Source organism: Symphalangus syndactylus, chromosome 1 (genome assembly GCF_028878055.3).
Source record: "Symphalangus syndactylus isolate Jambi chromosome 1, NHGRI_mSymSyn1-v2.1_pri, whole genome shotgun sequence".
NCBI classification, from domain to species: domain Eukaryota; kingdom Metazoa; phylum Chordata; class Mammalia; order Primates; family Hylobatidae; genus Symphalangus; species Symphalangus syndactylus.
Window position 1 is genome coordinate 39,926,502 of NC_072423.2, and position 25,744 is coordinate 39,952,245.

Here is a 25,744-nt window from a genome sequence, read left to right on the forward strand (position 1 = left end):
CCAGCTACTCTGGAGGCTGAGGCAGGAGAATGGCGTGAACCCAGGAGGCGGAGCTTGCAGTGAGCCGAGATCACGTCACTGCACTCCAGCCTGGGTGACAGAGCGAGACTCCGTCTCAAAAAATAAAATAAAATAAATAAAAATAAAGCCCAGCAGCCTGCATGCTCAGTAGCGCACATCATAGGTATTCAATAAATGTCAGCACCCATCTCTCTCTTTCCTTCCTTCCTTCCTTTCCTTTTTGGAACTAGTAGCAGCAGCTTTTCTGGGCTGTCATGCACAGACTCCATAGCTCAGCGGTTCCTGGAAAGCTCCAAGGGTGAGACCAGCATCCAGCTGGGATTAGCTGCATGGTTTATGGCCCCTGTACTAACCCATAGTCTCTGTACCCTCTCTAGAGAAGGTGGGATACAGACACCACCTATCAGTTTCACTGAGCCCTGGGCTGAACACATACCACTGTGGTGCCTGCCCTTGTGGAACTCACAGCCACTGAGGGGGACAGACATTAATAAATAGTTACCCTAAGGAGCTGGGGTAGTGACAGGGAACTTGACCCAGGCTGGGGCTGGCGGGGGGATGTCAGGCAACGCTTCCCTGAGGAAGGGACACTGGAGCTCCAGTCTGAAGTGTGACAGGAGTTAACTAGGCCAGGAGGACTCCAGGTGGAGGGAACAGTTTGTACAAAGGCCCTGTGCCAGGAGGGAGCCGGCTGTGTCCTGGGCTCTGAAGGATGGGGCAGCTCGAATGCCGGCATGAGGGGAAGACACGGAAGCTACATTGCTAGAGGGTCAGGTAGGGCCAGACCATGTGGGGCTTCATGGTACAGACCCAGGTTTGGGTTTCACCTTTATCCAAGGGCCATGAGAGCCACGGGAACGGTTTTAAGCAGGGCCTGGGGCATGCGAGCTGGTTGGTATTTTAAACATGCCTCCAAGGAGTTTTGATTTAGTGGCAAAAATGGCTGTTGGAGCCAAATTCAGAAGCTGGTAGCAGAGAGTCTGTCTTCTCAGAATTCAAAGCTTTCAGGCCCTTCAATGTTTTACTGTGCAAATCCAGAGCACTGTGATTAAGAGCACACCTTCAAGATTTCAGAGAATAAATGGCTAATTTCTGTTTGTTTTTTTTTTTGAGATAGAGTCTCACTTTGTCACCCAGGCTGGAGTGCAGTGGTGCCATCTAGGCTCACTGCAACCTCTGTTGTCCGGGTTCAAGCAATTCTCCTGCCTCAACCTCCCAAGTAGCTGGGATTACAGGTGCCTGCCACTGTGTCAGGCTAATTTTTATATTTTTAGTAGAGACGGGGGTTTCACCATCTTGGTCAGGCTGGTCTTGAACTCCTGACCTCATGATCCACCCGCCTCGGCCTCCCAAAGTGCTGGGATTATAGGCGTGAGCCACCGTGCCCAGCTGACTAATTTTTTTAAATTATAAAATGTATAGTTTCTTCATGGTTCCTTCAAGGTCTGGACAGGAAGATTTAAGAAATCCTATGAATGGGTCATCCTTCTGGGGAACTTCCCATCCCTCTACGCATGTATTTTCTGTATGTTGGTGTTCAGTTTGCTGTAACAAGGTACACAAGACTTAATTCTTCCACAGTTCTGGAGGCCAGGGGTCTGAGATGAAGATACTGCAGAGTTGGCTTCTTCTGAGGCCTCTCTCCTTGGCTTGCCAATGGCCTTCTTCTCGCTGTGTCCCTATATGGTTGCCCTAGGTCTGAGTCTTGCCTGTGCCCTAATCTCTCTTTGTAAGGGCATCATTCATATTGGATCAGGGCTCACTCTAATGGCCTCATTTTAACTTTATTATCTCTTTAAAGGCCCTATCCCTGCGGTAGCTCATGCCTATAATCCCAGCACTTTGGGAGGCCGAGGCAGGTGGATCACCTGAGGTCAGGAGTTTGAGACCAGCCTGGCCAACATGGTGAAACCCTGTCTCTACTAAAAATACAAAAATTAGCTGGGCATGGTGGCATGCACCTGTAGTCCCAGCTACTCCAGAGGCTGAGGCAGGAGAATTGCTTGAACCCGGGAGGTGGAGGTTGCAGTGAGCCCAGATTGTGCCATTGCACTCCAGCCTAGCTGACACAGCAAGACTCCACCTCAAAAAAAAAAAAAAAGGCCCTATCTCCAAATAAGGTTTCATTGTCCTGGGGGTTAGAACCTCAGCATACGAATTTTGGGGAGACACAGTTCAGTCCACAACAGCCCCTGTCACAGCTTCCATTTAGGGCCAGATTAGAAATTACCCAGGGCCATTGTTTTGAGCTCAAAACACAAACACTGTTCAGTGTGATGGACAACCTCATATGTCCCCATGGTCTGACTGTACTAGCCCATGGTCTCTGCACTCTCTTTAGAGAAGAACATGAGAGACTGTCACTTCCATCTATTCCACTTGCCACCCCTTGTCCCTGTTATGGACTCCCATTGGTGGTGTTTGGGCCTGTCTACATTTGGCTTTGGTTCTCATCTCTGCCTCGGGGCACCCTCTCTGTCCTCAGGGGCTGGGCTCCTGGAGTGAGCAGCCATCCTAGCTGGGGCCCCTGGATGAGCTGGGCTTTGCATGCCCTGCCTCTTTTACAATAGTTACCTCTCTGTGGCCCCAAGCCCTGGGGGTCTGAGAGGGAACGAGAGGCTGGGCTGTTCATGGGGCACGAGTATGTGTGCCTCCTTTCCTGAGTCCCCAAGCTGAGGGTCAGCAGGTCCTCCAGGGCTGAAATCAGAGAGCCGCAGAGGCTGGCCTCTGATCCGAGTGGTTCTGACACTATCTGGGGACCTGGGGGCTTCACTGGGCTCCAGCCCAGTGCCATGAGGAGGACTCATAGAGGGTCCGACCCTGAGTCCTTGGGAAAAGGTTAAAGCCCATCTGTGAATGGAGGGGCTGGTGGATGCGCTCTGCACCTTTGGTCCTGCAGAATGTCAGCTGGTGTTTTGTTTGAGGAGACAGGGAGGTATGTGATTCATCTGGGAACGATTCTGATCCACAGTTGCTGAAATCAGTGGTAAAAATCAGTCAGCCAGAAAGTCCTCACATGGAAAATGCCTCCCTCCCTGACAGTGTCAGATACATGAAGAACGACTCCATGATGATTTGTTATGAAAACGCATTGTCACTAATTCTTATTAAAATTATTTACACCTGTCATCTAGAGCCCCTTTATTTTAAAATAAGAATCTTCAGTTGCTGCCTGTGCTCACGCCCAGATGGGGGTCATGCTGGAGAATTCCCCAGGCCAGCGTCTCCCGTCACCCTTCCCCATTTTTCTGCCACTGGAAGCTCTGTGCTGAGCCCAGTACTAAGACCAAAAAAGAAGCTGGGAGCAAAGGCCAGCTGGGCAAATGCCCACTCTCTGGACTGGGAGTCCCTTTTGTGCCACTGCAGTGTTCACAAGTCTGTGTCCTCTGCCAGGGGGAGGTTCCTGGAGGGCCAGGACCCAGGCTTAGGCATCTCTGAGTCTGGCCCTGCGCCACCTCAGTACTCATGTGTTAAATGAATAAGTGGACAGAGGGAGTGGGTGAGACCCAGGTGCAAACAGGAGGCCATGGAAGAAAAGAGGGAGAAAGGCCAGGCGTGGTGGCTCACGCCTGTAATCCCAGCACTTTGGGAGGCCAAAGCAGGTGGATCACAAGGTCAGGAGATTGAGACCATCCTGGCTAACACTGTGAAACCCCGTCTCTACTAAATATACAAAAAATTAGCCGGACGTAGTGGCAGGTGGCAGGCGCCTGTATTCCCAGCTACTTGGGAGGCTGAGGCAGGAGAATGGCATGAACCCAGCGGGCAGAGCTTGCAGTGAGCCGAGATCGCATCACTGCACTCCAGCCTGGGCGACAGAGCGAGACTCTGTCTCAAAAAAAAAAAAAAAAAAAAAAAAAGAGGGAGAAAGAAGAGTAAAGAGAGAATCACTCTCATTTCATTACAATTAGTGCCTAGCTCCCTCCCACATTTCCCCAGTTGAGGGGTATTACTATTTTTAGTCTGTCTATAGATGACCTAAGTAATCGATTTCTTGTTCTACCAAATATCAACAGTATCTCTTGATCCTGCACTGTGTAAGATAAGGATATTAAAATTATTCCTACTCTGCAGTTCCCCCTCCAGCCTATGGCTTCAGTCATCCATGGGTTGACTTTTAAAATGGCAAGGCCGATAACATTTGTATTCTATTTGTAACCATACCAAGCCCTTTTTGAGGCTTTTTCTAGAGGTTAACTCTAAAATTTGAAGAATAACAAATAGTGTTTTCCATTATTGGGATGATGTAAGTATTTTTCACTGAAGGCCAGGGAGGCACCAGGACTCCATCAACTTTCTTGTACATGTTTCTTTCTTTTTTCTGGAGCTTCTAGCCATCTTTTTCCCCTTGTTTCCTCTATTATAGCTGTATCTATTTCCCTGCCTCTCCATCAGTCAGGCATTCCCTTTAGGGTTTCTCTTCATCATCTTGCTCCAGCCTGGCTGCCCTCTTGCTAGGTCATGTGGCTGTTGTTTTGGGGCTTCCTTTCTCTGCCTTCTGAGGTTGGATTCACCTTTGCTTAGAACCTATAGCTTCTTTTGTGTTTACTTCTTCCTTTTAGTTCCATCCATTCTCAAGTAAATACCAAGAAGTGACAGGTGGGAGGTAAGGTATTGAGTTCTTTTGGGTCTAAATGACTGGATTCTTCCCTTTTACTTGATTGTTGGTGTAGCAGGTTGTTGGATTGTTGTTTGGATTGTTGGCGTGGTGGGTTGTTGGTTTGATTGTTGGTGTGGTGGGTTGTTGGGTTGTTGGTTTGATTGTTGGTGTGGTGGGTTGTTGGATCATTGGTTTAATTGTTGGTGTGGTGAGTTGTGGGACTGTTGTTTTGGTTGTTGTTGTAGTGGGTTGTTGGGTTGTTGTTTTGATTGGTATTGTGGATTGTTGGGTTGTTGTTTTGATTGTTGGTGTGGTGGATTTTTGGGTTGTTGATTTGATTGTTGATGTGATGAGTTATTGGATTATTGTTTTGATTGTTGGTGTGGTGGATTGTTAGGTTGATTTGATTGTTGGTGTGTTGGGTTGTTGGGTTGTTGTTTTGATCATTGGTGTGATGAGTTATTGGATTATTGTTTTGATTGTTGGTGTGGTGGATTGTTGGGTTGATTTGATTGTTGGTGTGTTGGGTTGTTGGGTTGATTTGATTGTTGGTGTGTGGGGTTGTTGGGTTGTTTTTTTGATCGTTGGTGTGATGAGTTATTGGATTATTGTTTTGATTGTTGGTGTGGTGGATTGTTGGGTTGATTTGATTGTTGGTGTGTTGGGTTGTTGGGTTGTTTTGATTGTTGGTGTGGTAAGTTGTTGGGTTGTTGTTTTGATTGTTGGTGTGATGAGTTATTGGATTATTGTTTTGATTGTTGGTGTGGTGGATTGTTGGGTTGGTTTGATTGCTGGTGTGTTGGGTTGTTGGGTTGTTTCGATTGTTGGTGTGGTGGGTTGTTGGGTTGTTGGTTTGATTGTTAGTGTAGTGGGTTATGGGGTTGTTGGTTTGATTGCTGGTCTGGTGGGTTTGTATTTTAGGTGAAAATCATTTTCCCTTAGGATGTTGAAGACCTTCTCTACCATCTTTTAGCATCCAGGGATACATGAGAAGCATGAGAATGGTTGTTTCTTTGGAAGTATCCAGTTTTTTTTTCCTCTGGAATCTTTACAGTTCTGAAATGTGGAACCTTTTCATTTGGAGTTTGTGTCCAGACTCTTCAACTTTCTCTCAAATCTTTTTATATTCCTTCTTCTCCATTTCTCTCTACTTCTTCTCTTTAATCTAAGAATCCTATACTTCTGGATTGTACCTCTAGCACTCATATCTTTTTATTGTTGTTGAGACAAGGTCTTGCTCTGTCAACCAGGCTGGAGTGCAGTAGTGTGATCATAGCTCACTGCAGCCTTGAACTCCTGGCCTCAAGCAATCCTGCCGCCTCAGCCTCCTGAGTAGCTGGGACTATAGGCGCATGCAACCACACTTGGCTGATGTTTTTCAAACATTTTTTTGTAGAGATAGGATCTTGTTACTTTGCTCGGGCTAGTCATATCTTTTAATGTTATCTTTTTTCTCTCCTCTTTTTGCTTCCACATACTGAGAAAATCCCTTGACTTCATCTTCCAGCTCTTCTGGTGAACCCCTCCTCCACAAGAGTTCTTTCTTTGTACCCTAAGTAGAATATTTTTAAGTTCTGTTTTGTTCCTCCAATAGTTGTCTTTGTGGTCATTTTATCTGATGGATTATCTTGGTCTCACTTCAGGTTGACCAGGTGACCCTTGGCTATCCATCCATATTTAACCTTGAAATAAAAACTGATAGGAGCTCTGTGTCTGAAGTTGTTCACGATGCTCCTGGCCCTTTTGTTGCTAGAACGGCCAGATCTTTTAACTGTAAATGATACCTCTTTTTTTTTTTTTTTTTTTTTTTTTAACAGAGGAACTCATAGTCTGATTCCATCTCTCCTCCCCCTCTGCTGGACGTTAAGCAGTTGGCTGCCATCGTTTTTGGTGGGGTAGGGGGAGTGTAGGCTTGATGGTTCTGCTTACAGACTCACAACTGATTCTCATTTTTAGGGCCATGTTCCCTCCCCATCTTCCACCCACCTCTTAGAATTTTCCATGTGCAGATTGGCTGTAGGTACTTGGGCTGTGTCATCCTGTCCTTGTGCCACTCCCTTGTACTTCCATACACTTGTTGAAATTTCTCTTCCACTGAGATGCCCTTCCTTGTCAGTCTATTCATCTATGGGCTTGTACCTTTTTTATTCCTCTTCTGGAATATTAGTGGTGTCTTGGGAGAAAGGAGAAAAGTGCCTGGGGTCAACGCTTCATCTTTAAAGTAAAGATGATCTCTGCATTTGTAAAGCAATTTGTAAAATCTTTTTACACATATTACCATTTGAGCTCTCTGACAACCTTTAAGTTTGGAAGGGCAGCAGCCTGCCGTTATATCCATCTTACAGATAAAGCAGCTGAGTCTCAGAGAGATTAAATGACTTGCCGGAGGTTACATTGCAAGATTGGGATGGAGCCAGGATTCAAGGCTGGGTGTCCCAGGCCCTGACCTTGGTCCAGGGTGTGATGAGGACATTGAGACAGAGAGAGTAGGGCCCAGATGCTGGTAACAGTAGAGCTTGAAACCCCACCTAGAGTGTTGCCAGGGTTGTGTTTCCAGAAGGCATTTGAAGCAGTGGCCATATAGGGGGCTGCTCTAGGGGCCTGTGGATTGCAGAGAGTGGGGTGGGGCAGGGGGCAGTGGGTGAGCCAGGGTGTTGCTGTATGATGGCACCTCTCCCTCATACCCTGTGAGCTCCTGAGAGGGGAGGTTTGGGAAAGCTGGAAGGAAGGTTTGCCTTTTGTCAGCCAGGGTGGGAGGAGGAAAGCTGCCAGGCTGGGGCCTTTGCACTCACTCTTCTCCCTGCCTGGAATACACTTTTCCCAGATATTTGCACAGCTCATTCCTGTGTCACTTCAGGTCTCTGTGCAAGGTTCTCCTCCTCAGGAAAGCCTTCCCTGGTCACTCAATCTGAAACAGTCACTTCCCCGTCCCTTTACCTTGCTTCACTTTCCTTCCCGGCACTTGCCACTTCCTGGCAAGGCATTATATATTTGTTTTCCATTTTTCACCCGAATTGGTATGTAAGCTCCATGGAAGCAAGGGGTTGTTTTGTTCACTACTGTATTTCTAGTTCCTGCCATATGGAGATACTGAACAAATAGTGAGACTTGATTTGAACTCAGGTGTTTCAATTAATCCATTAACTTATTGGTATACTCAACAAATATTTACCACGCATCTGCTATGTGCCTTAGCACTTGAGTTACAGTGATGAGTGCAGGCTTGATACCCTGCCCCCATGGTATTTACTGTCTAGTGGGGAAGATCAGGAGTTATGATAGGTCATAGGTTTTACAAAAGTGGAAAATACAGGGGGCTATGTATGAGCATAGTCAAGGCAGTTCAGTTTAACAATAATAATAACTTACATGTACTGGATGCTTTCTGTGTGTCAGGTGCCATGCCTACTCTTTTATCACATCATCCTATTTAATTATTTTAACAAATCTGGGAGGGCAAGAGACTATTATTACACCCATTTTATAAATGAGAAAACTGAGGCTCAGAGAGGTTAAATAACCAGTCTGAGGCCTCATAGTTAGCAGGTATCTGAACTAAGATTTGAGTCTTAGCCCCAAGTCCCACTAGTTCCAAAATCCATGTATTTAGTTACTATCTTCCATGACTTTTCCTGCAATCACCCCTCCCCCACCAGCCATGTATTCTTCCTGTAGGGGAGGCTTGCCTTGTTTGAGGACAACTGTTACCACCTCCAGTTAAACACAGGATGTGCCTCTGCAAAATGAACCCTTTTTTAAAAAGGGTTTTTTTTTTTCTTTTGAGATGGAGTCTTTCTCTGTTGCCCAGGCTGGAGTGCAATGGCACAATCTCAGCTCACTGCAACCTCCGCCTCCTGGGTTCAAGCAGTTCTCCTGCCTCAGCCTCCCAGCTAGCTGGGATTACAGGTGCACACTGCCATGCCCAGCTAATTTTTGTATTTTTAGTGGAGACGGGATTTCACCATGTTGGCCAGGCTGGTCTCAAACTCCTGACCTCAGGTCATCTGCCCGCCTTGGCCTCCCAAAGTGCTGGGATTAGAGGCGTGAGCCACTGTGCCCGGATTAAAAAGGGTTTTTAAAGTGGGTATTTGCTTTTTTTTTTTTTTTTTTAAATAATGGATCCCTGTAGGAACCTGAAGAAAGCTTCAGATTCTCCCCAAAGATATGCACATGGGTGGATAGACATGGATTTTGCCTGTAACAAAATCAGGGGGTACAGGCACTTCCTTTAGCCCTTCGGTGGACCCCGGGGTAAGAGCCACAGTGATAGTAGTTTCTTGGTAACACTCAGCTCCTGAAGGCTGGTCACTTTCCCATTGATGATCAAACCAGGACAGCTTCCTTTCAAGGGCTCCTCTCTGCACCAGCACCCAAGACTAACGAGCTTCTTAGTGGTCCACAGCCAGGTGACCCCAAACAGCTACAGAATGCCTGGCCCTAAAGTGGGTACTGTGCATGATCAAGAGAGAGAAATCATGGTGCTGCCTTTAAGGAGTGTACGATCTGTCTGCATTTTGCAGTTTTACTGTAGAATTACAATCTTTCAGACTACTCAATGGAAAAAGGATCCCATGATCCAATACTTTTCTTGGAAATTCACAATATATGAGAACATATTAAGGGATCTGAGAAGTCTTGCAGTAAAGAAAAGCATTTAACTTTATTTAGCTTAGCTTTCCCCAACTATATTTGACCATAGGATCCCCCTTAAAAAAAAAAAAGCATAATTCTTTGCCGAAGATCTAGAGTTCATCAAGAAGGGCTCGCCCAATTGTATAACGTGTCTTGTGCTCCCTTCCTTAAGAAGGAGGGGGTGCTGGCCTGGCTTGAGGAGCCTCCTGGATCTTTCTGGATCTCACGACTCTCACCAGGCCAGGGCCTTGCTGGAACCTTCAATGGCTGGGATCCTAGAGAATTCTGGACATTTCTGTAGAATAGGAGAATCATCCGCAAAACCAAGCATAAGTGAAAGCAGGAAGGAATTGGGTAGGATGCAAGGAACAATTTCTTAACTGAAATGTGGAAGGAGTAACTAAAGATAGGGATAGGTAACAGAGATGCTAAAGTGGATCTGTGGCAGAGAGAGCTTGGGAATGTGGACTTGGCTCTGAGGTTAGGCACTGCTGAAAGAGGAGAGAAACCGATAAGAAGGGTGAGCAACTATTTGAGGTTAATGTGCAAGAGGATCTCATATTGGTCAGTTAGTGTTTGTGGGAATTTGTATTTTTGATTTGGCTCAGTCATTCAGTTAATAAATGTTTATCAAGTATCTATATTTTGCTAAGCACTGTTCTAGAAGCTGGGGATACAGCACTGAAACGATTATATGTATGCATAATTATAAATAAGTCGATGTAAATGTGTAAATTAAAAATGAGTTCTTTTTGCAGGTTTCAGTCAAAGGGAGAATGCTGTGTGGTTTAGACGTTCCCTTTCCTGAGAGTGCTTTAGAATGTCATGATGCAGAGATGTTTAAATGCCAACTAGCATAAAGGCTGGCCAAGGGTTTTTCAGGGAGAAGGGGCAGTCTCAGGTTTCTTATCTCATCCTTTCTGTCATTTGGAAACTGTGATCCACCCTTGAGAAGGGAGAAAGAGAAGGGCATGCCCTGCTCATGAGCCCTACTGTGTGCTGAACTGTGTGGGTGTTTGATGGGTGTTCCACTGGGGTCTGACTCTCTTTATAGACAGATATTCCCAAGAGAACTATGCAGGCCCTTGGGGGTGGGCACATGAGGAAGAAGGTTTCAAAGTGTTTCTGGGATTTGTTTTAATCAGGTATGGTAGGACATGCAGACATGAAAATGACCATCATGAAGTAAGACGTTATACTCACAGATCCCTAGAAACAGGAGGCATGCCCTGCAGGGCAGCCCCAGGGCCGGTCAGGAGGCAGCAGTGAGGAGAAAGCGTGGGTGAGACTATTGAGGTTTTCGCGGGAAGGAATGGACAAGGCAGGGTCGGCAGGGTAGCCAGGTTTAGGATTGGCTAGTTTGAATAATTCTGGCAGGCTCTGAGGCATAGGGACTGCCTCTGTATGTCCGATACCTGGCCCTGGGATGATTAGGGTGGAGGGTGGGGAGGGGATGGTGGCCTGTCAATGAGGAGGTGGTTGAGGGTGTGGGCTCTGATTGGTTGGTTTGCACATGCAAGGCAGACTTGCAGGACAGTTGTGTGCTAACTAGGAATTAGCAAGGCACCAGGTGCCAGAGCATCAGGAATACAGAAAATAAGAAAATACCAGGTGGGCACGGTGGCTCACACCTGTAATCCCAGCACTTTGGGAGACCGAAGCGGAAGGATCCCTTGAGGTCAGGAGTTCGAAACCAGCCTGGCCAACATGGTGAAACCCCATCGCTACCAAAAAGTACAAAAATTAGCTAAGTGTGGTGGCACACCTGTAGTCCCAGCTACTTGGTAGGCTGAGGCACGACAATCACTTGAACCCCAGAGGTGGAGGTTGCAGTGAGCTGAGATCACACCATTGCACTCCAGCCTGGATAACAGTGCGAGGCCCTGTCTTAAAAAAAAAAAAGAAAGAAAAGAAAACATGGTCAATGCCAAGGGCCAGCCCCAGGACTGAACTCGGCCTATGGGAGATCAGGAGGGAGCATTTCTGGGAATGATTGCACTCTGTCCCGCCTGCCCTGCTCATGTACTCTTCTGTCCTCTACTCCCAAGGGTGAAGCAGTCAGAGCTGTTCGACAGGTGGAAGAGCCTCCAGATGTGCAAATGGGCGATGAACATCTCTGAGGCCAACCAGTTCAAGTATCTATGATTCGTCTGTCCTCCCTTCTCCTTGTATGATTCTCCTCACTGCCACCTCTTCTGGTCTCCATTGTCCTGCAAGGCCCAGCTCTCAGCCGGCATCTTCCCCAGAGTAGGCCCTGACTGGGCTTAGGAATCCGGGCAGTGGGGGGGATCTGATTCAACATGCAGGCTGAGGTGGGCACCTTGCCCAGGTGCTGTCCTCCACCTTCTCTCCCTTAGTCCTTGCAGCAGCTTTGTGAGGTTGATGGTGCCATCTCCAGTACACAGCTGAGGTTCACTGAGGCTATTAGCAGGGAAGCATGTGCCGGCGGTCTCCGGCAGGCCTGTGTGAAGGCGTATTACGCATCCTTTATGACCTCCCCTGTCCTGGGGCAGCCGCTCTGACCCAGTGGCTTCTCTCCTTCTCAGAGCATATGAGTTCTTCCAGCCTCCACGAGACACTTGAGCCCTGCTGCGGATTATTTTATAAATGCTCTCTAACCAAAATGAGCAGATTATAAACTCCCAGAGAGGTAAGAGCTGGATCTTAAGGTTGTCCTGTGGGAACTCAGCAAATAACAGATGTCCAAAAATTCTTTTTGATGGATGGTGAACTTTAGGGTCTTCTCCATCTCTAAAATTCTGTGAGCTTATGGGATTATTTTAGTGCAGGTAGACCTTATTTTATGGAGTTGATGTGATCTGGCAATTTGTGTCTATGCTGGATTTCAGCACTCAGATCCAACTTTAAATGTACTGAGGAGCTCTAAGCATGAAGGAATCCTGCACAAGATTGTGAAAATCAAAGATGACTAAGCTTTTTCTTTATAAATCATTTGTTCCAATTTGCTGCAGCTCCAGACCAAGTCTAGAGGTACAGCAGTAGTTTTAAGAGGCACATTTTCAGAAATGTGAATGTTTAAAATGATAACACTTGAAGATCAGGTGCCAGAGGCCTCTGGGAGACTACAGAAACCCAGCAAAGGCCTGACAGTAGTTCGCAGAGACTCACCTATCACAAAAAACAGAACATGAGCTTGAGCAAAGTGCTGGGAGAGAATAGAACCATAATCTGTGCTGCCAAGTGGCCCCTTAGAAATGTTACTGTGCACACGGCACAGAGGTGCCCCTGGGGGCGAGTGAGACCTGGCACACTGAGAGTATGGCTGATAAAGCACTCAGCCTGAACCAGGTCAGTGAGAGGCAAAAGCCTGTTGTCTCGACTTAGGGCAGAATAGAAGTCTCAGCAGTGGACCAGGCATGGTGGCTCATGCTTATAATCCCAGCACTTTGGGAGGCCAAGGTGGGTGAATCACCTGAGGTCAGGAGTTCAAGATCAGCCTGGCTAACATGGTGAAACCCTGTCTCTACTAAAAACGCAAAGAAATTAGCCAGGTGTGGTGGTGTACGCCTGTAATCCTAGCTACTTGGGAGGCTGAGGCAGGAGAATTGCTTGAACCCAGGAGGCAGAGGTTGCAGTGAGCGGAGATCATGCCAATGCACTCCAGCCTGGGCGACAGAGCGAGACTCCATCTCAAAAAAAAAAAAGAAAAGTCTCAGCAGCAGGACTCACATATCTCAGGAAACATGAAGCAACAGGGAAATGATGTGGCAAGAGAAAAACAGGGATGAGTGTGGGAGCCTTTGGCAGGGACAAGACAGTACAGTGTAGGGGTGGAGCTCCGGGTGTGAGGGGTGTGGAGCAGTTTCAGGTGTGAGAAAAGGCAGTGACATCAGGCCTTGCCATGCTCTAAGTGAGAAAACCTTCCAGGCTGGTCATTGCCTCCCTTTGCTCTCATTTCAAGCTCATGGAACAATGATGAGATGCTTCATTCAGGCTGGCAGGAACCTGGTGCCATGAGGGAGTGGCAGGTGGGTGCTAGAAGGCAGGCATGAGCATTCGAATTACAGGAAAGGAATCCTGTAACAGGCCTTCTCCCACCCTGCTGCCTACAAATAGGCACGCTGACATTCTGGTTTGTATCAGTCGCTTATGAGCTTGGTTAGTGTGAGTCAGTATCCCTCAATTGGACTGCTCTCCAGTGGGCTGACAAGACTGAGCTTCTGAACTGGCAAAGCTAAAAGGCCCAGATGTTGGTTTGTAATGCCAATCCATGGCCCTGCCTTGCCAGGCCTCTGGCCTCCTCTCTGGGAAGCCTCAGTTACATTCTGAAACCCAGCTCTCCACAGGAAATTCTGCTCTCTGTAACTGGGAGCCAGCTAGGCTTCCCAGTGAAGTACCTGCAAGAGGTGAAATTTAAAAAAAAATTATAGGCCGGGCATGGTGGCCCATGCCTGTAATCCCAGCACTTTGGGAGTCTGAGAGGCTGAAGCAGGTGGATCACCTGAGGTTAGGAGTTTGAGACCAGCCTGGCCAACATGGAGAAACCCCAACTCTACTAAAAAAAAAAAAAAAAAAATTAGCCAGGCATAGTGGTGTGTGCCTGTAATCCCAGCTACTTGGGAGGCTGTGGCAGGAGAAACGCTTGAACCCAGTAGGCGAAGATTGCAGTGAGCCGAGATCGCACCATTGAACTCCAACCTGGGCGACAGAGTGAGACCCTGTCTCAAAAAAAAAAAAAAAAAAAAATCATCAAACCTTCCTGGCTTTGGCAAGCTGGAATCACAAATTACAGAGGATTAGAGGTAGAAGAGCCAAGCCTGTATGAAGAAACTAGGGCCCAGAGAGAGAGAGAGAGAGAGAGACCTTTCAGTAGCCTCACAACTGGTGGAGGCAGAGCAGAAGCGAGAATCCAGGCCTCTTGACACTAGGACGGCAGCCCAAGTTTCCATGCCAGGCCTGGCTGGGAGCTCTTCGGAAAGCTCCTCCTCACCCTCTATTAGTGGCCAGGACTCAGGCTCCATCGAGGAGTTCTGTACAGTGCAGACAGGGGCAGCTGGGTGGGGCTTCATGGAAAGAAACTTGGCCTAGGCCCTGAATGAGTGGCAGAAGGCAGGGGCCTTGGGAGAGGTGTTGTAAAGGGAGGGGACAGCATGAGCAGAGGTGCAGGGTGGGGGCAAGCCTGGGAATGAGTGGGCAGGAGAGGCCTCGGCTCCATGCAGGGTGGGGGCGAGTGTGGGGATGGGTGGGCAGGAGAGGCCTCGGCTCCACCCCTCTGTTCTCCATGAGGCTGTGCTCTGCCCTCCATCACGTCTTTCCTGCATCACGTCTTTCCTGCCTGTCTCCCTGCCTGGCAGGTCTACTCTGTCCAGGTGCTGCAACGCCCCTGCCTTTCTCCTCACCACCCAGAAGAACACTCCCCTGGGGACAAAGCTCAAGTATGAGGTGGACACCAGCGGCATCTACCACATCAACCAGGAGATCTTCCGCATGTTTCCCAAGGTGCTGCTTTGGGCGGGGGCAGTCTGGGTGGGGCGAGGGAGCCGACCCAGCAGTAGCCCTCCATGGCAATGCCCCTGGGGTTTTGCCTGACTCACTCACTGTCCTCTGGACTCAGTTGTCTTGGTCCTGGTTGACCAGTTGTCTGAGGTGCAGAAGCCCACCTTCTGGGTTTCTTTGGGGATTCTGTCTGAGAACCATGACTGCCAACTGGCTATGATTTGAGTGACTTTTAGCGAGAAAGTGACTAGAAAATCCTGGGTATTGCATTGCTTGCAGAGGATATCCTGCAGATAGGGAGAGAATGACAACACATTTGTCCCCCACCTGAGGTAGGCACAAGAGCAAACGCACATGCAGAGGTTGTGAGCACAAGAAAGAACAACCCAGTGCAGATCTAGACTCTGAAAGATTCAGCTCACTGGATGACCGTGGGCAGATACTTTGTCTTTCAAAGCCTCAATCTCCTTATTTGTAACACTGGGGTTTGGACTATGAATAGATTTGGCTGATTATCACAGAACATCTAAAATATCAGAGACTTAATCAAGATAGATATTTATTTTTTTCCTTTCACATAAAAGAATTCTGGAGGTAGGCTGTGCAGGGCTGGCACGGTGGCTCCCTGGTCATGGAGGACCACAAAGTGAGTGAGCCGCAGACCTGAATGGTTCAGATCACTGACCTTGGCCATTGAGGACCGCAGTGAGTGAGCCGCAGATATGAACTGTTCCGATCACTGATGCTGAGCACCTGCAATCACCTGGGCTGACCATTGGTGCAGACTCACTGCACTACTCTCAGAGAAGCGGTGCTGGAACCTGCTCTTTCAGCCAGTTCTGGCAATTACCCAGGTGTGGTGGCATATGGACTCTGAAGAGGAGGAAGGTTGCATGGATGTGTTCATAACCACACTCAGGAGAGCTCTGGGCCCAGGACAGCACTTAGTGAGTGTAGTTTATAGAAATTCTGAGTGGGGGCATGTAGAGGTCTTTCTGGATGAAATCTGAAGGCCTTGGCTGCCTTGCTTCTTGGCTGAGTGCGAAACAAAGCCCAGAGTTCCCTGCATTCTGTGACTGGTACCAGAGTGTGTAGGTAAGACTCATGCATTCTGGGGATGTGGAGGAGGAGCTGCAGGTAAGCGGTGTCAAACGTATTCTCACTTACTGTGGCCCTAAGGGAGAATGGTGCTGAGCCACCTTTACAAGGTGGGTCTTACAAGGCCTGGAACATGAGGCTGGTAACAGCAGGTGGATTTGCATCTCACGCAGGTAATGCCAGTGGGTGTAACACAACTTAGTATGACATACAGATCCAAGGAGAACCAGTGTATGGACCGCTGAAGGCCAGGGACAGACAACAGGGCTCACCAGACATTCTCCAGAAAGCGCCAGGCAGTAACTGTTTTAGGATTTGCAGTTCATAGTCTCTCTGTCACTACTACTCACCTCTATCATTCTAGCACAAAAGCAGCCACAGACATTCGTAAACAAATGAGAGTGGCTATGTTCCAGTAACACTTTCAATCTTATTAGATGCCAAAATTGGAATTTTATGTAGTTTTCATGTATCACAAAATAGTTTCTTCTTTGGGTTGTTTTCAACCATTTAAAAATATAAAATCCATTCCTGGCTTGCAAGTTACACAAAAACAGACGGTAGGCCAGATGTGGCCCACAGGCTGTATGTAGTTCGCTTGTCCTTGAATTAAAGCAGTGTGACATAGAATCACATTTCCTGAACTTCCCTAAATATAAGTATCTCTTTGTGTTTGTAAAAAATTCAGCTTCCCAGCCTCCTATCTGTGAGATTCTGATTCTGTGGTGCTGGGATAGAGCCCAGAAATTTATATTTTCATAATGTATCCCAGGTAATTCTTAACTTACAGAAGTTTAGGAAACAGCCATATAGAACATGATAAACTTTTGATGATTTTTCTGAAAATGACTGTTTTTTTTTTCTTCCTTTCTCTGGTACAAGTCTAATAGTGCAGTTTACCCACCCACTGGCTGTGAGATGCCCCTGTTTTCCCCGTCTTGGCTCACTGGGCGTGTCCATCCAGGGAAAATGGACCATGAATAAGGACAGTCTCCCACAGAAGTCCCCCTTAAATTTAGCCTGATTCCTGATGGTCCCAGGGCAGCGTGATACTCCATGAGACCCCGCCTGGCTGCTGGTCCCACCGGAAGCCCAGGCTGCAGGCCTGGCCCGTTTCGTGCAGGGCTGCCAGCCACTGTGTGCCAGGAGGAAAGCTGCCCAGCAGGCCCTGGGCGTCAGGGATGGGAGTAGCCTTTGGGGCCATCTGATAGTAACAAGATTCTCAACCACTCTTCCCATCTGTAAAGTGGAAAGCCGCTTTTCTCCCACATTCCCCACAAGGCTGCCTCTTGGGGCCAGGAGCTAATAGAGATGGGTGTGCTTGCAGAGGTGAGAGTCACAGGTCGAGGCAGAGGGTGGCTTGGCTCTGAAAGCTATGCCTGTGCCTCCCCCAGGACATGCCCTACTATCGGTCCCAGTTTAAGAAGTGTGCTGTGGTAGGCAACGGAGGCATCTTGAAGAATAGCCGCTGCGGGAGCGAGATCAACAGCGCCGACTTCGTCTTCCGGTAAAAGAAACCCTGGCACTGCCCTTGCCACTACCCCGTGGTCCTCCTCCTCCATATTCTTCCCCTGGTGCCCTAATGCTACCCTTTAAGCAAGTAATCCCCACTTCCCACCCCTGCAGGCCCTCAGGTCTGGGATATCCCTGCTTCTCTTCAGCCCCATCCCTTTGGGGAAGTCATTGAACTCCCAGGTCCTCAGTTTCCACATCTGCACAATGGGAGATGTGTTAAGAGCAAAGGGCATCACAGATTTGAAGGCACTGAGGACTCAGGAGCTTGCAGCTGTGTTGGGAGGTCCTCTGGGCACCATCTCCTTGGGTGGGTGCTACCCTTCCAGAAGCACTGGTTGGAACCAGGGCAGTCTTGTGGCAGACACCAATATTGGCTTCACCCTGGCTTTAACTAAGCCAGAGACTGGTCCTTGCACTTCTTCCTTCTGTAAATCCCCCCTCTCATCTCTTTGTGGATCTTCATTTATATCTTTAGCCTGGGTGAAGAAGGTGGGTTGAAAATAAGAGCTTAAAGCAAAGAGACTTGGGTTGAGTCTGCAGTGGGGTTGCATGAAGCATGGATCCACAATCATCGGGCCACTCAGTTGGTGTCAGGTTGGGGAGGGTAGAGTAGGTTTGGTGTGATTTGAGGTCCTAAAATAAAGGGACTCCTGCATATTTTGGGTTCTTGGCTGTCCAACCCCAGCCCCTGTCTCTAGAAGAAGAAGCCTTGGACACCCTGCGTCACCTGCTGTCACAGGCGGAGTGTGAGAGACACACCTCTCTCTGTGATCTGGAGTCTGCCCACGTGTTCCCTGTGGACGCCTAGTCGAGTCCAGCATTGAAGGTTAAGCTTCCTCCAACACCGAAATCTCTGGCTCTCACTGACTCCTTATCCCAGCCACATTCCTGCCAGGGAAGGCAGGGAAAGCCTCTTTCAAGATGGTCTTTTGGGGAGAAGCCCAGGTCTCTGGGGTCTCCCTGAACTTTGATCCGGGCTCCAGCATTGCTAGGCACATGACCTCAGGAATGTCATGCCACCCTTCTGGGCTTTGGTTTCCTCATCTGCAAAATGGGGATAAGGATAGCAGCTCCATTAGTTATGGTATTAAATCACATAGTGATTGTATAGCTCTTAGTACCTCCAGCACTGGACACACCATTAGAGCCCAGTTAATGCCAGCAACTGCCCTTCCAGGTCCTGTTCCCTCTGCCTGGAATGCTGTCTCCCCAGCCCCTACATCCTGCATTGCCAACTGCCACTTGTCCTTCCAAGCTTAGCTCAAGAATCACCCACTCCTTCCCTGGCTATACCCACTTGCACCCTTTTCTGGGCTCCCACGGAACCTGGTGTCCACCTATCATGTGGCCTTTAACACCCAACCCTATAACCAGGGACCCACTGAGTGGTCTCACTCTTGCAGATTGGAAACACAAAGAGAATTTCTGTTTACAGTAACTGATGTAATTGGCACAACATAACTACTCAGAAAAATTAGTCTTAAATGAAGGAATGAAGGCATGAATGAAAGAATGGACGCGTGTGATTTTCAGGGCTAAGAAGCGGAGCGTATAGTGGTTCTGTTCACAGGCTCTGAAGCTGGGGAGCCTGGTTTGAGTTAGAAAAAGCTGTGTTACTTTGCGTAAGTTACCTAGCCACTCCGCCTTTATCTCCTAAAATGAAAGATGAGAATGATAATAGTAACTACCCCTTGGGGTCAGTATGAGGAATAAATGAATTAATATGTTTAAAATCTTCAAACAATGCAGGACACATACTAAGTTTTATTATAAGGAAAATGTTATTTTAAAATATTCCTCTCATTTTACAGATGAAAAACAATTTTTTGGGAGGGGATGATATTCCTTGCTAGGGTCATGGGGCTAGTCATAGTCAGAAATGGGATACAGTTCTGGTCTTGCATTCTTTCTGTGATACCACGTCATTTCTCTAGCTCGATAATATGACAGTAAACGTCTCCCTCGAAGGGGCTGGTCTCTTATCCCACCACCTAAGATCTATTAAGATCTGTGAGAGCACACAGTTGTGTCTGCTACTTTTGGAGATGCTGTGGGCCCTTCCATCCTCATCGTCATCATCATCGTAGCAGTGCAGCAGCAGCAAAGCCTTGCTGGGTGCCTGTATGTGCACGCCAAGATGCCCTGAGACTCCGTCCTGTTCTAGGCATGTCCTAGATGCTATTGCACTAGGAACGAGACCTAGGCTTGCAGTCAGACAGGCCCAAGACCTAGGCTTGCAGTCAGACAGGCCCGTCCTCCACCCTGCCTTGACCACCTAATAGCAGCAAGTCCCTTGACCCTCTGAATGCCTGGTTTCTCATCTGCAACACAGTGAGCCTAATATCTGCCACCCGAGGTTATTGATGTCTCATATAATCCTATGAAAGTTCCTGGCATGCCACAGATGCCCAAAAAAATGGTAATTGACTGCAGACACCCCTCCCCTTCCCGCGCTCAATCTTTAAGGACAATATAAAACCTGCCTTTCATAGTGGTCTGATAGACAGGGGTGTGGTTGGATCATAAAGCAGGTGAAAGTCCTGGTCCTGTTATAGAATAGGGTTCTTCTGCACAATTATTCCCTAAACCCATGGCTTCCCCTTGACGAAAGGCCACATTCTTCACATAGCCCACCGTCCCTTATGTTCTGGCCCCTTCTTATCTCTCTGCCTTCAGCTTGTACCACTCCCACCTTGGCTGTGCTCCAGTCACTGGGCCACAGTCACTCCTGGGTGCTTCCTGTTCTCACCTACCACAGGACCTTTGCACAAGACCTGTGACTGGAATGCTCATGAGTTCCACTTTCACCCAGCTAACACCTGCTTATTTCAAAATTTATTATTCATTCATTATGTAGTATTTGATGCGAAGAATATTTCTACCACGTAAGTATGAAGCAAAACAATAAAATGAATATTTGTAGACCAACCACTTGATTTAAGAAGTTGAATGTTTGTATGGAGCCTTTGTATCAACTGGTGTGCTCCTTCCCATTCTACCTCTGTTTCCCCCCGAAGGTATCGCTACCCTGAATTGAGTACTTAATCATTCTCTCATTGTTAAAAATTGGTTTGTCATATGTAGATGTACCCCTGAACAATGTATTGTTAAACTATGCTTGCTTGGGGCCGTATTTGTTTCCTATTGCTGCTATAAAAAAATACCACCAAATTAGTGGTTTAAACAACACAGATTTTATTATCTTACAGTCTTGGAGGTCAGAAGTCTCACTGGACTAAAATCAAGGTGTCTGCAGAACTGCATTCCCTTCTGGATGCTCTCAGGGACAATTTGTTTCCTTTTTCAGTTCCTAGAAACTCCTTGCATTCCTTGGCTTGTGGCAAAGCCCACAGTGGAGTATCTTCCAGTCGCTTTCTCTGACTCCAATTCTGTTGCCACATACTTTCTTCTCTCTCCCTGGTTGTCACATCACCACTTATAAAGACCCTTGTGATGACACTGGACTCCCCCAGATAACTCAGGGCAATGGCTCCATCTCAAGATCCTAAACTTAATTGCAGCTGCAGAGTCCCTTCTGCCACGTAAGGCTGCATAGTCACAGCTTCCAGGGATTAGGACATGGACACCTTTGGGGGCTATTACTCTTCCTACTATGGGGCTTTCTACAAATGGTGGCAACTTGCTTTTGCGGGCAATATGTGTTGCATTTCTAAGATGCATCTTCGAACATATCCTATGTTTATTTAGCCCTTCTCCTGCTGCAAGACTTTTGCTCAATTCCTCCTTCAGACCTCAGCTCAAGCATTGCTTCCTCAGGGAAGTCTTGGCTCCCTACAAAAGGAGATGCTCCCCTGCCACCTGTCCTCTGAGAGCCATAATCCCGTCCTCCAGAGGTTCAGGGACTACCCAAGCTTGTAACTGCATTTTACAACCGGTGGTTTCTCTGCCCCATGTGTCTGGAACTTCAGCAAGGCCTGTTGGCTGTCCCAGTGCCTGATAAGGAGCAGAAGGACCACTGTCTTATCACCTGGCTACAGAGAACCTGCCTAGCTGGTTGCCGTTGCATCCCTCTGCCCACATGATCACCATCCCTCCCCTCCCCCTGCGGCCTCCCCAGCCTGACCTATTGAATGACCTTGGGCTGCCTTTTCTCTTCTGCAGGTGCAACCTGCCCCCCATCTCAGAGAAGTACACCATGGACGTGGGGGTGAAGACGGATGTGGTCACTGTGAACCCCAGCATCATCACAGAGAGGTCAGTGGCCCTCTTTCTAGAGCTGCACTGTCCAAAATGGTAGCCAATAGTCACATGTGGCTACTGGGCACTGGAAGTGTGGTTAGTCTGGAGATGTGCTGGCTGTGAGTGTAAAACACACACTGGGTTTCAAAGACTTAATACAAAAACAGGATAACATATCTAATTAACTTGTTATATTAATTACTTGTTGAAGTAATAGTATTTTCAAAATAGTGGGTTAAAGAAAATATAAAAACTTCACCCATTTCTATTTTTTCACATGTGCTTACTTGGACATTGTTAAATTCCATATGTGGCCTGCATTAGTTCTTTTGGATGGTGCTGGTCTACAGTACCTTCACCTAGAGATGGGCAGGACAGCTTTCCAGGGTGTGACCAGGGCAGGCAGCTCCCTACCTGGCTGTGTCCAGGAGGTACTGGGGAGAAGCTCACACTGAGATCTCAGCTCCCCTCCTGACTCCCCTCCTGGGGTTCATCTGGAAGGTTTTAGGGGAAGTGTTGAAACCCTAGCCCTGGGCATAGTCACACCAACCAGGTCAGAGGACATGTAAGAGGAGGGGACAGTGGGAGATGAGAGGAGGGGGTCGTTGAATTGGATCAGATGCCCAGGGAACAGCTATTTAAGGGGCGGGAAGAGACAGCAAAGTCACCGAGTGAAGGAGTGCTCAGAGACGTGAGAGAGGGCCCAAGAGGGAAGGCTGCTTAATGTAAAGAAATGGGGCCAGGCGTGGTGGCTCATACCTATAACCACAGCGCTTTGGGAGGCTGAGGTCAGAGTGTGGCTTGCAGCCAGGAGTTCGAGACCAACTTGGGCAACATAGCTAGTCCCTGGTCTCTACAAAAAATTTAAAAAAATAGGCAAGTGTGTGGTGCATACCTGCAGTCTCAGCTACTCAAAAGGCTAAGGTGGGGGGATTGCTTGAGCCCAGGATTTTGAGGCTGCATAGAGCTACGATTGCACCACTGCATTCCAGCCTGGATGACAGAGCAAGACCGTGTCTCTAAAAATAACAACACACTAGTGTGTGAGAGAGAAACGGAGGCTGCAGGAGAGGAAGCGTCTGAGCCAGGACAGGCAGCTGCATTTGGGGTTTGTCCCTGGGGAGCTTGGGGGATGACAGTACAGGTGAATGGTATGAGGCCTCTAGAGCAAGCCTCCACTCCCACAGCCACTTCCCTGCTGAGCCTCCCTTGGGCCACCCTCATCCTTTTGGATTCAGCATTGCCCTGCCCCCTGCAGCCACACCCTGGATATCTGTCCCTTTGGATCCTAACTGCCCTCTCCTGCACCCACTTACAAAAACTCAACTGCCCCTGAGAGAGGTCTCACCTTCATCTGCACAGGTGCGTGAGGTGTCAGGAGGCAGGTGGCCTTATGAGTCCCTTCCGTCCTTTGCAAAGCCCCAGGGTGCAAGGGTGGGGAAGCGAGGGGCCTGGGGGCACGGAGGAGTGGGCGCTCACTTCTCACTCGCGCCCTGCTTAGGTTCCACAAGCTGGAGAAGTGGCGGCGGCCGTTCTACCGCGTGCTGCAGGTGTACGAGAACGCGTCGGTGCTGCTGCCTGCCTTCTACAACACGCGCAACACCGACGTGTCCATCCGCGTCAAGTACGTGCTGGACGACTTCGAGTCGCAGCAAGCTGTCTACTACTTCCACCCGCAGTACCTGGTCAACGTGTCGCGCTACTGGCTCAGCCTGGGGGTGCGCGCCAAGCGCATCAGCACCGGCCTCATTCTGGTCACTGCGGCGCTGGAGCTCTGTGAGGAGGTGCACCTCTTCGGCTTCTGGGCCTTCCCCATGAACCCCTCGGGCCTCTACATCACTCACCACTACTATGACAACGTCAAGCCGCGTCCCGGCTTCCACGCCATGCCCTCCGAGATCTTCAACTTCTTGCACTTGCACAGCCGAGGCATCCTCCGCGTGCACACGGGCACCTGCAGCTGCTGCTGATGGCTGCCCGCCAGGCTGCCCGACAAGCGGTGTCTCCTCTCCTGCTGTCCCTCCCGGTGGAACTGGGAGCCCCGAACCGGGCAGCGTGGGGGCCTGGCGTTCAGGCTGTCTCCCCCTCCGTAGTTCACCTCTGTACTTGGATCCTGGGGTGGGGAGGTAGGGTTAGGAACCGGGGCAGAGTCAGCTCTGTGCTGAGCCTCCTGGCCTGGCCCCCACCGGTGCGTCCGCCCCGTGCCTCCACCTGCCCTGGCTAGCATGCTGCTGGGCCACACCCCAAGATCAGGGGCCCAGGGGACGGCAAGTGAATAAAGCACATTTCCACCCAATTTTGTCATCTGAGAGAGAGCACAAACTGCAGGCCCTTGTTGCAGCTGAAGGAAGGCCCTACAGAGAATGGAATCGAGAGTGGAGACAGGACACCTCACAGGACACTTAAGCACAGTCAAGATTTTATTCACACTTTTGGTTCCTGAGTTTTATATCGAGGACTTAGCTGTGAATTGCTATCTAAATCTCAGAGCTTAGAAGCCAACCCAGTGACTAGACCTTCCAGTGAAGAAAGTGATCTCAAGAGGTCCAGGGACTTAACAGCCAAGCCACACCACCCGACAGGTTCTTCTGTGACACCGAGAGATCTAACGCAAGGCCTGGGTTATGTCTTAGTCAAGATGTCATCATCTGAGAAGCACCACATCCTTTCAGACACATCCTCGGACACACACGCAGTCTTGGTGCCCCCAGGTTCAATCCTGCGTTAGCTCTTTTGATGAGAAGGAAATAAACCAAACCAGCCACTTGCACTATGGCTTCCAAGCCAATGTTATTGACTCAATAAGTGCTTAGCAATTGGCTGTCTCTTTTGTCTCCCTATTTTCAGCTCCATTTAAACCAGGAGTTATCTATAAAGACCTCTTCCTCTCACGTCTCTGAATCCTGCAGGATCCTGCTGTATCGTGTTCCTCAGTCGGAACCATAGGCTCTGGGATGGAAAGCACTGACATGTCAGGCGGTGAGCTTAGCAGAGAGAAGCGAGTTGTGGCCTCCGACACCAGCATCACGGAAGCTTCTGCTGTGAAGGCAGGACTTCTCACAGCGGACCCCAGGGCCTGGGCTTGGGGCAGTCAGCCGGGCTTAGGCAGAGAGGGGTTCACATGTCATTTCACATCTGAAATTAATTCCCTTTGCTTCTCCCTGTGGTGTTTCCACCATAAATGGGATGGTGTCTAAGAGACACTGTTGGTGAACTAACTGCCTTAGAACTTAGCTTTGTGGAATCATACGATGTTAGTGCTGGGAGGAGGACTTCAGCCTACCTGCCTGGCAACCTGTCTCCCTCCTTCCTTCCTTTCTCCCTACCTCCTCCCCTTTCTCCTTCCCTCCCTTCCTCTTTTCTTCCTCCCTTTAAACATTTCTGGAAAGCCTATTCTGCTTTGGTCTGTGGTTGGACTTAGGAAGACATAGGGATAAACAAAGGCATTATCTGTGTCTTCTGGGGGTGCAGGGCCCAGAGACTATAGGCCCAGTCCCACATGCTGGGTGCTCCGGGAGGGTTAAGAGCTGTAAGAGTCTGTCAGGGAGTGGGATCTGCTATCCAATCACCTCACTCAGCAGGCCCCCCAGCTGAGCCAGTCAGGGACAAGAGAGCGCAGGCTTTATCCCAGGCCTCCAGGCTCCTGATCCAGGGCTCTGTTCTTGGCCAAACTTTTGTGTCTTGGCTTGTGTTCCTGTGGGTGGGTTGTTGTGGAACCTGTGCCCTGTGCACAACACTGTTCTCAGTGCTGACTCTCACCTGCATTCTGAGCTCTGGTCCTGACTGGGAAAACCTCAGGTGGCTCTGAGCCTCAGTCTGCTGGTCAGGAATGTAGGGGAGTAGCCAAGGGGATGAAATGATCCCAAACACCTGCTAAACCGGGAAGAACTGCAAAGGACAGTGGATGGTTATTACTTTCTTGAGCTCTGCCTGTTTCTCCCAGGGAGGGAATTTCTGGGAAAGATTCCAGTTAACTGAGATTTCTAGCCACTGCATGGTTAATTGAACCCAGTTCTTGAAACCATGGAATATAAAAACTAGAAGGTTCTTAAAGACCATTTTGTTCCACTTAAGGAAACAGGCCCAGAGCAAAGATGTGACCTGGGTCAAGTCATGCCTGGCGCTCTGCTGAGTGCCTGCTGTGGACAGAGCCCTCTACTGGAAGCCCTCTGGGTACTACTTATGTTCCAGATGGGCGGGCAGTGTTTGGGGGAGGCTCCC

General features: G+C 48.8%; 1 protein-coding gene across 6 annotated transcripts in view; it reads left to right on the plus strand.

Moving 5' to 3' along the window:
* Window positions 1–24,293, plus strand: part of ST8SIA5 (ST8 alpha-N-acetyl-neuraminide alpha-2,8-sialyltransferase 5) — a 78,761-nt gene extending 54,468 nt beyond the window's left edge. For all 6 annotated transcript variants that reach the window (XM_055233378.2, XM_055233410.2, XM_055233386.2 and 3 more), the window contains 5 exons: window positions 11,302–11,388; window positions 14,569–14,713; window positions 17,203–17,315; window positions 21,446–21,538; window positions 23,025–24,293. In XM_055233378.2, coding sequence (XP_055089353.1) covers window positions 11,302–11,388; window positions 14,569–14,713; window positions 17,203–17,315; window positions 21,446–21,538; window positions 23,025–23,493 — 907 coding nt within the window. In that variant the 3' untranslated portion in view covers window positions 23,494–24,293. The remainder of the gene's footprint in view (window positions 1–11,301; window positions 11,389–14,568; window positions 14,714–17,202; window positions 17,316–21,445; window positions 21,539–23,024) is intronic.
* Window positions 24,294–25,744: the final 1,451 nt, after the last annotated feature.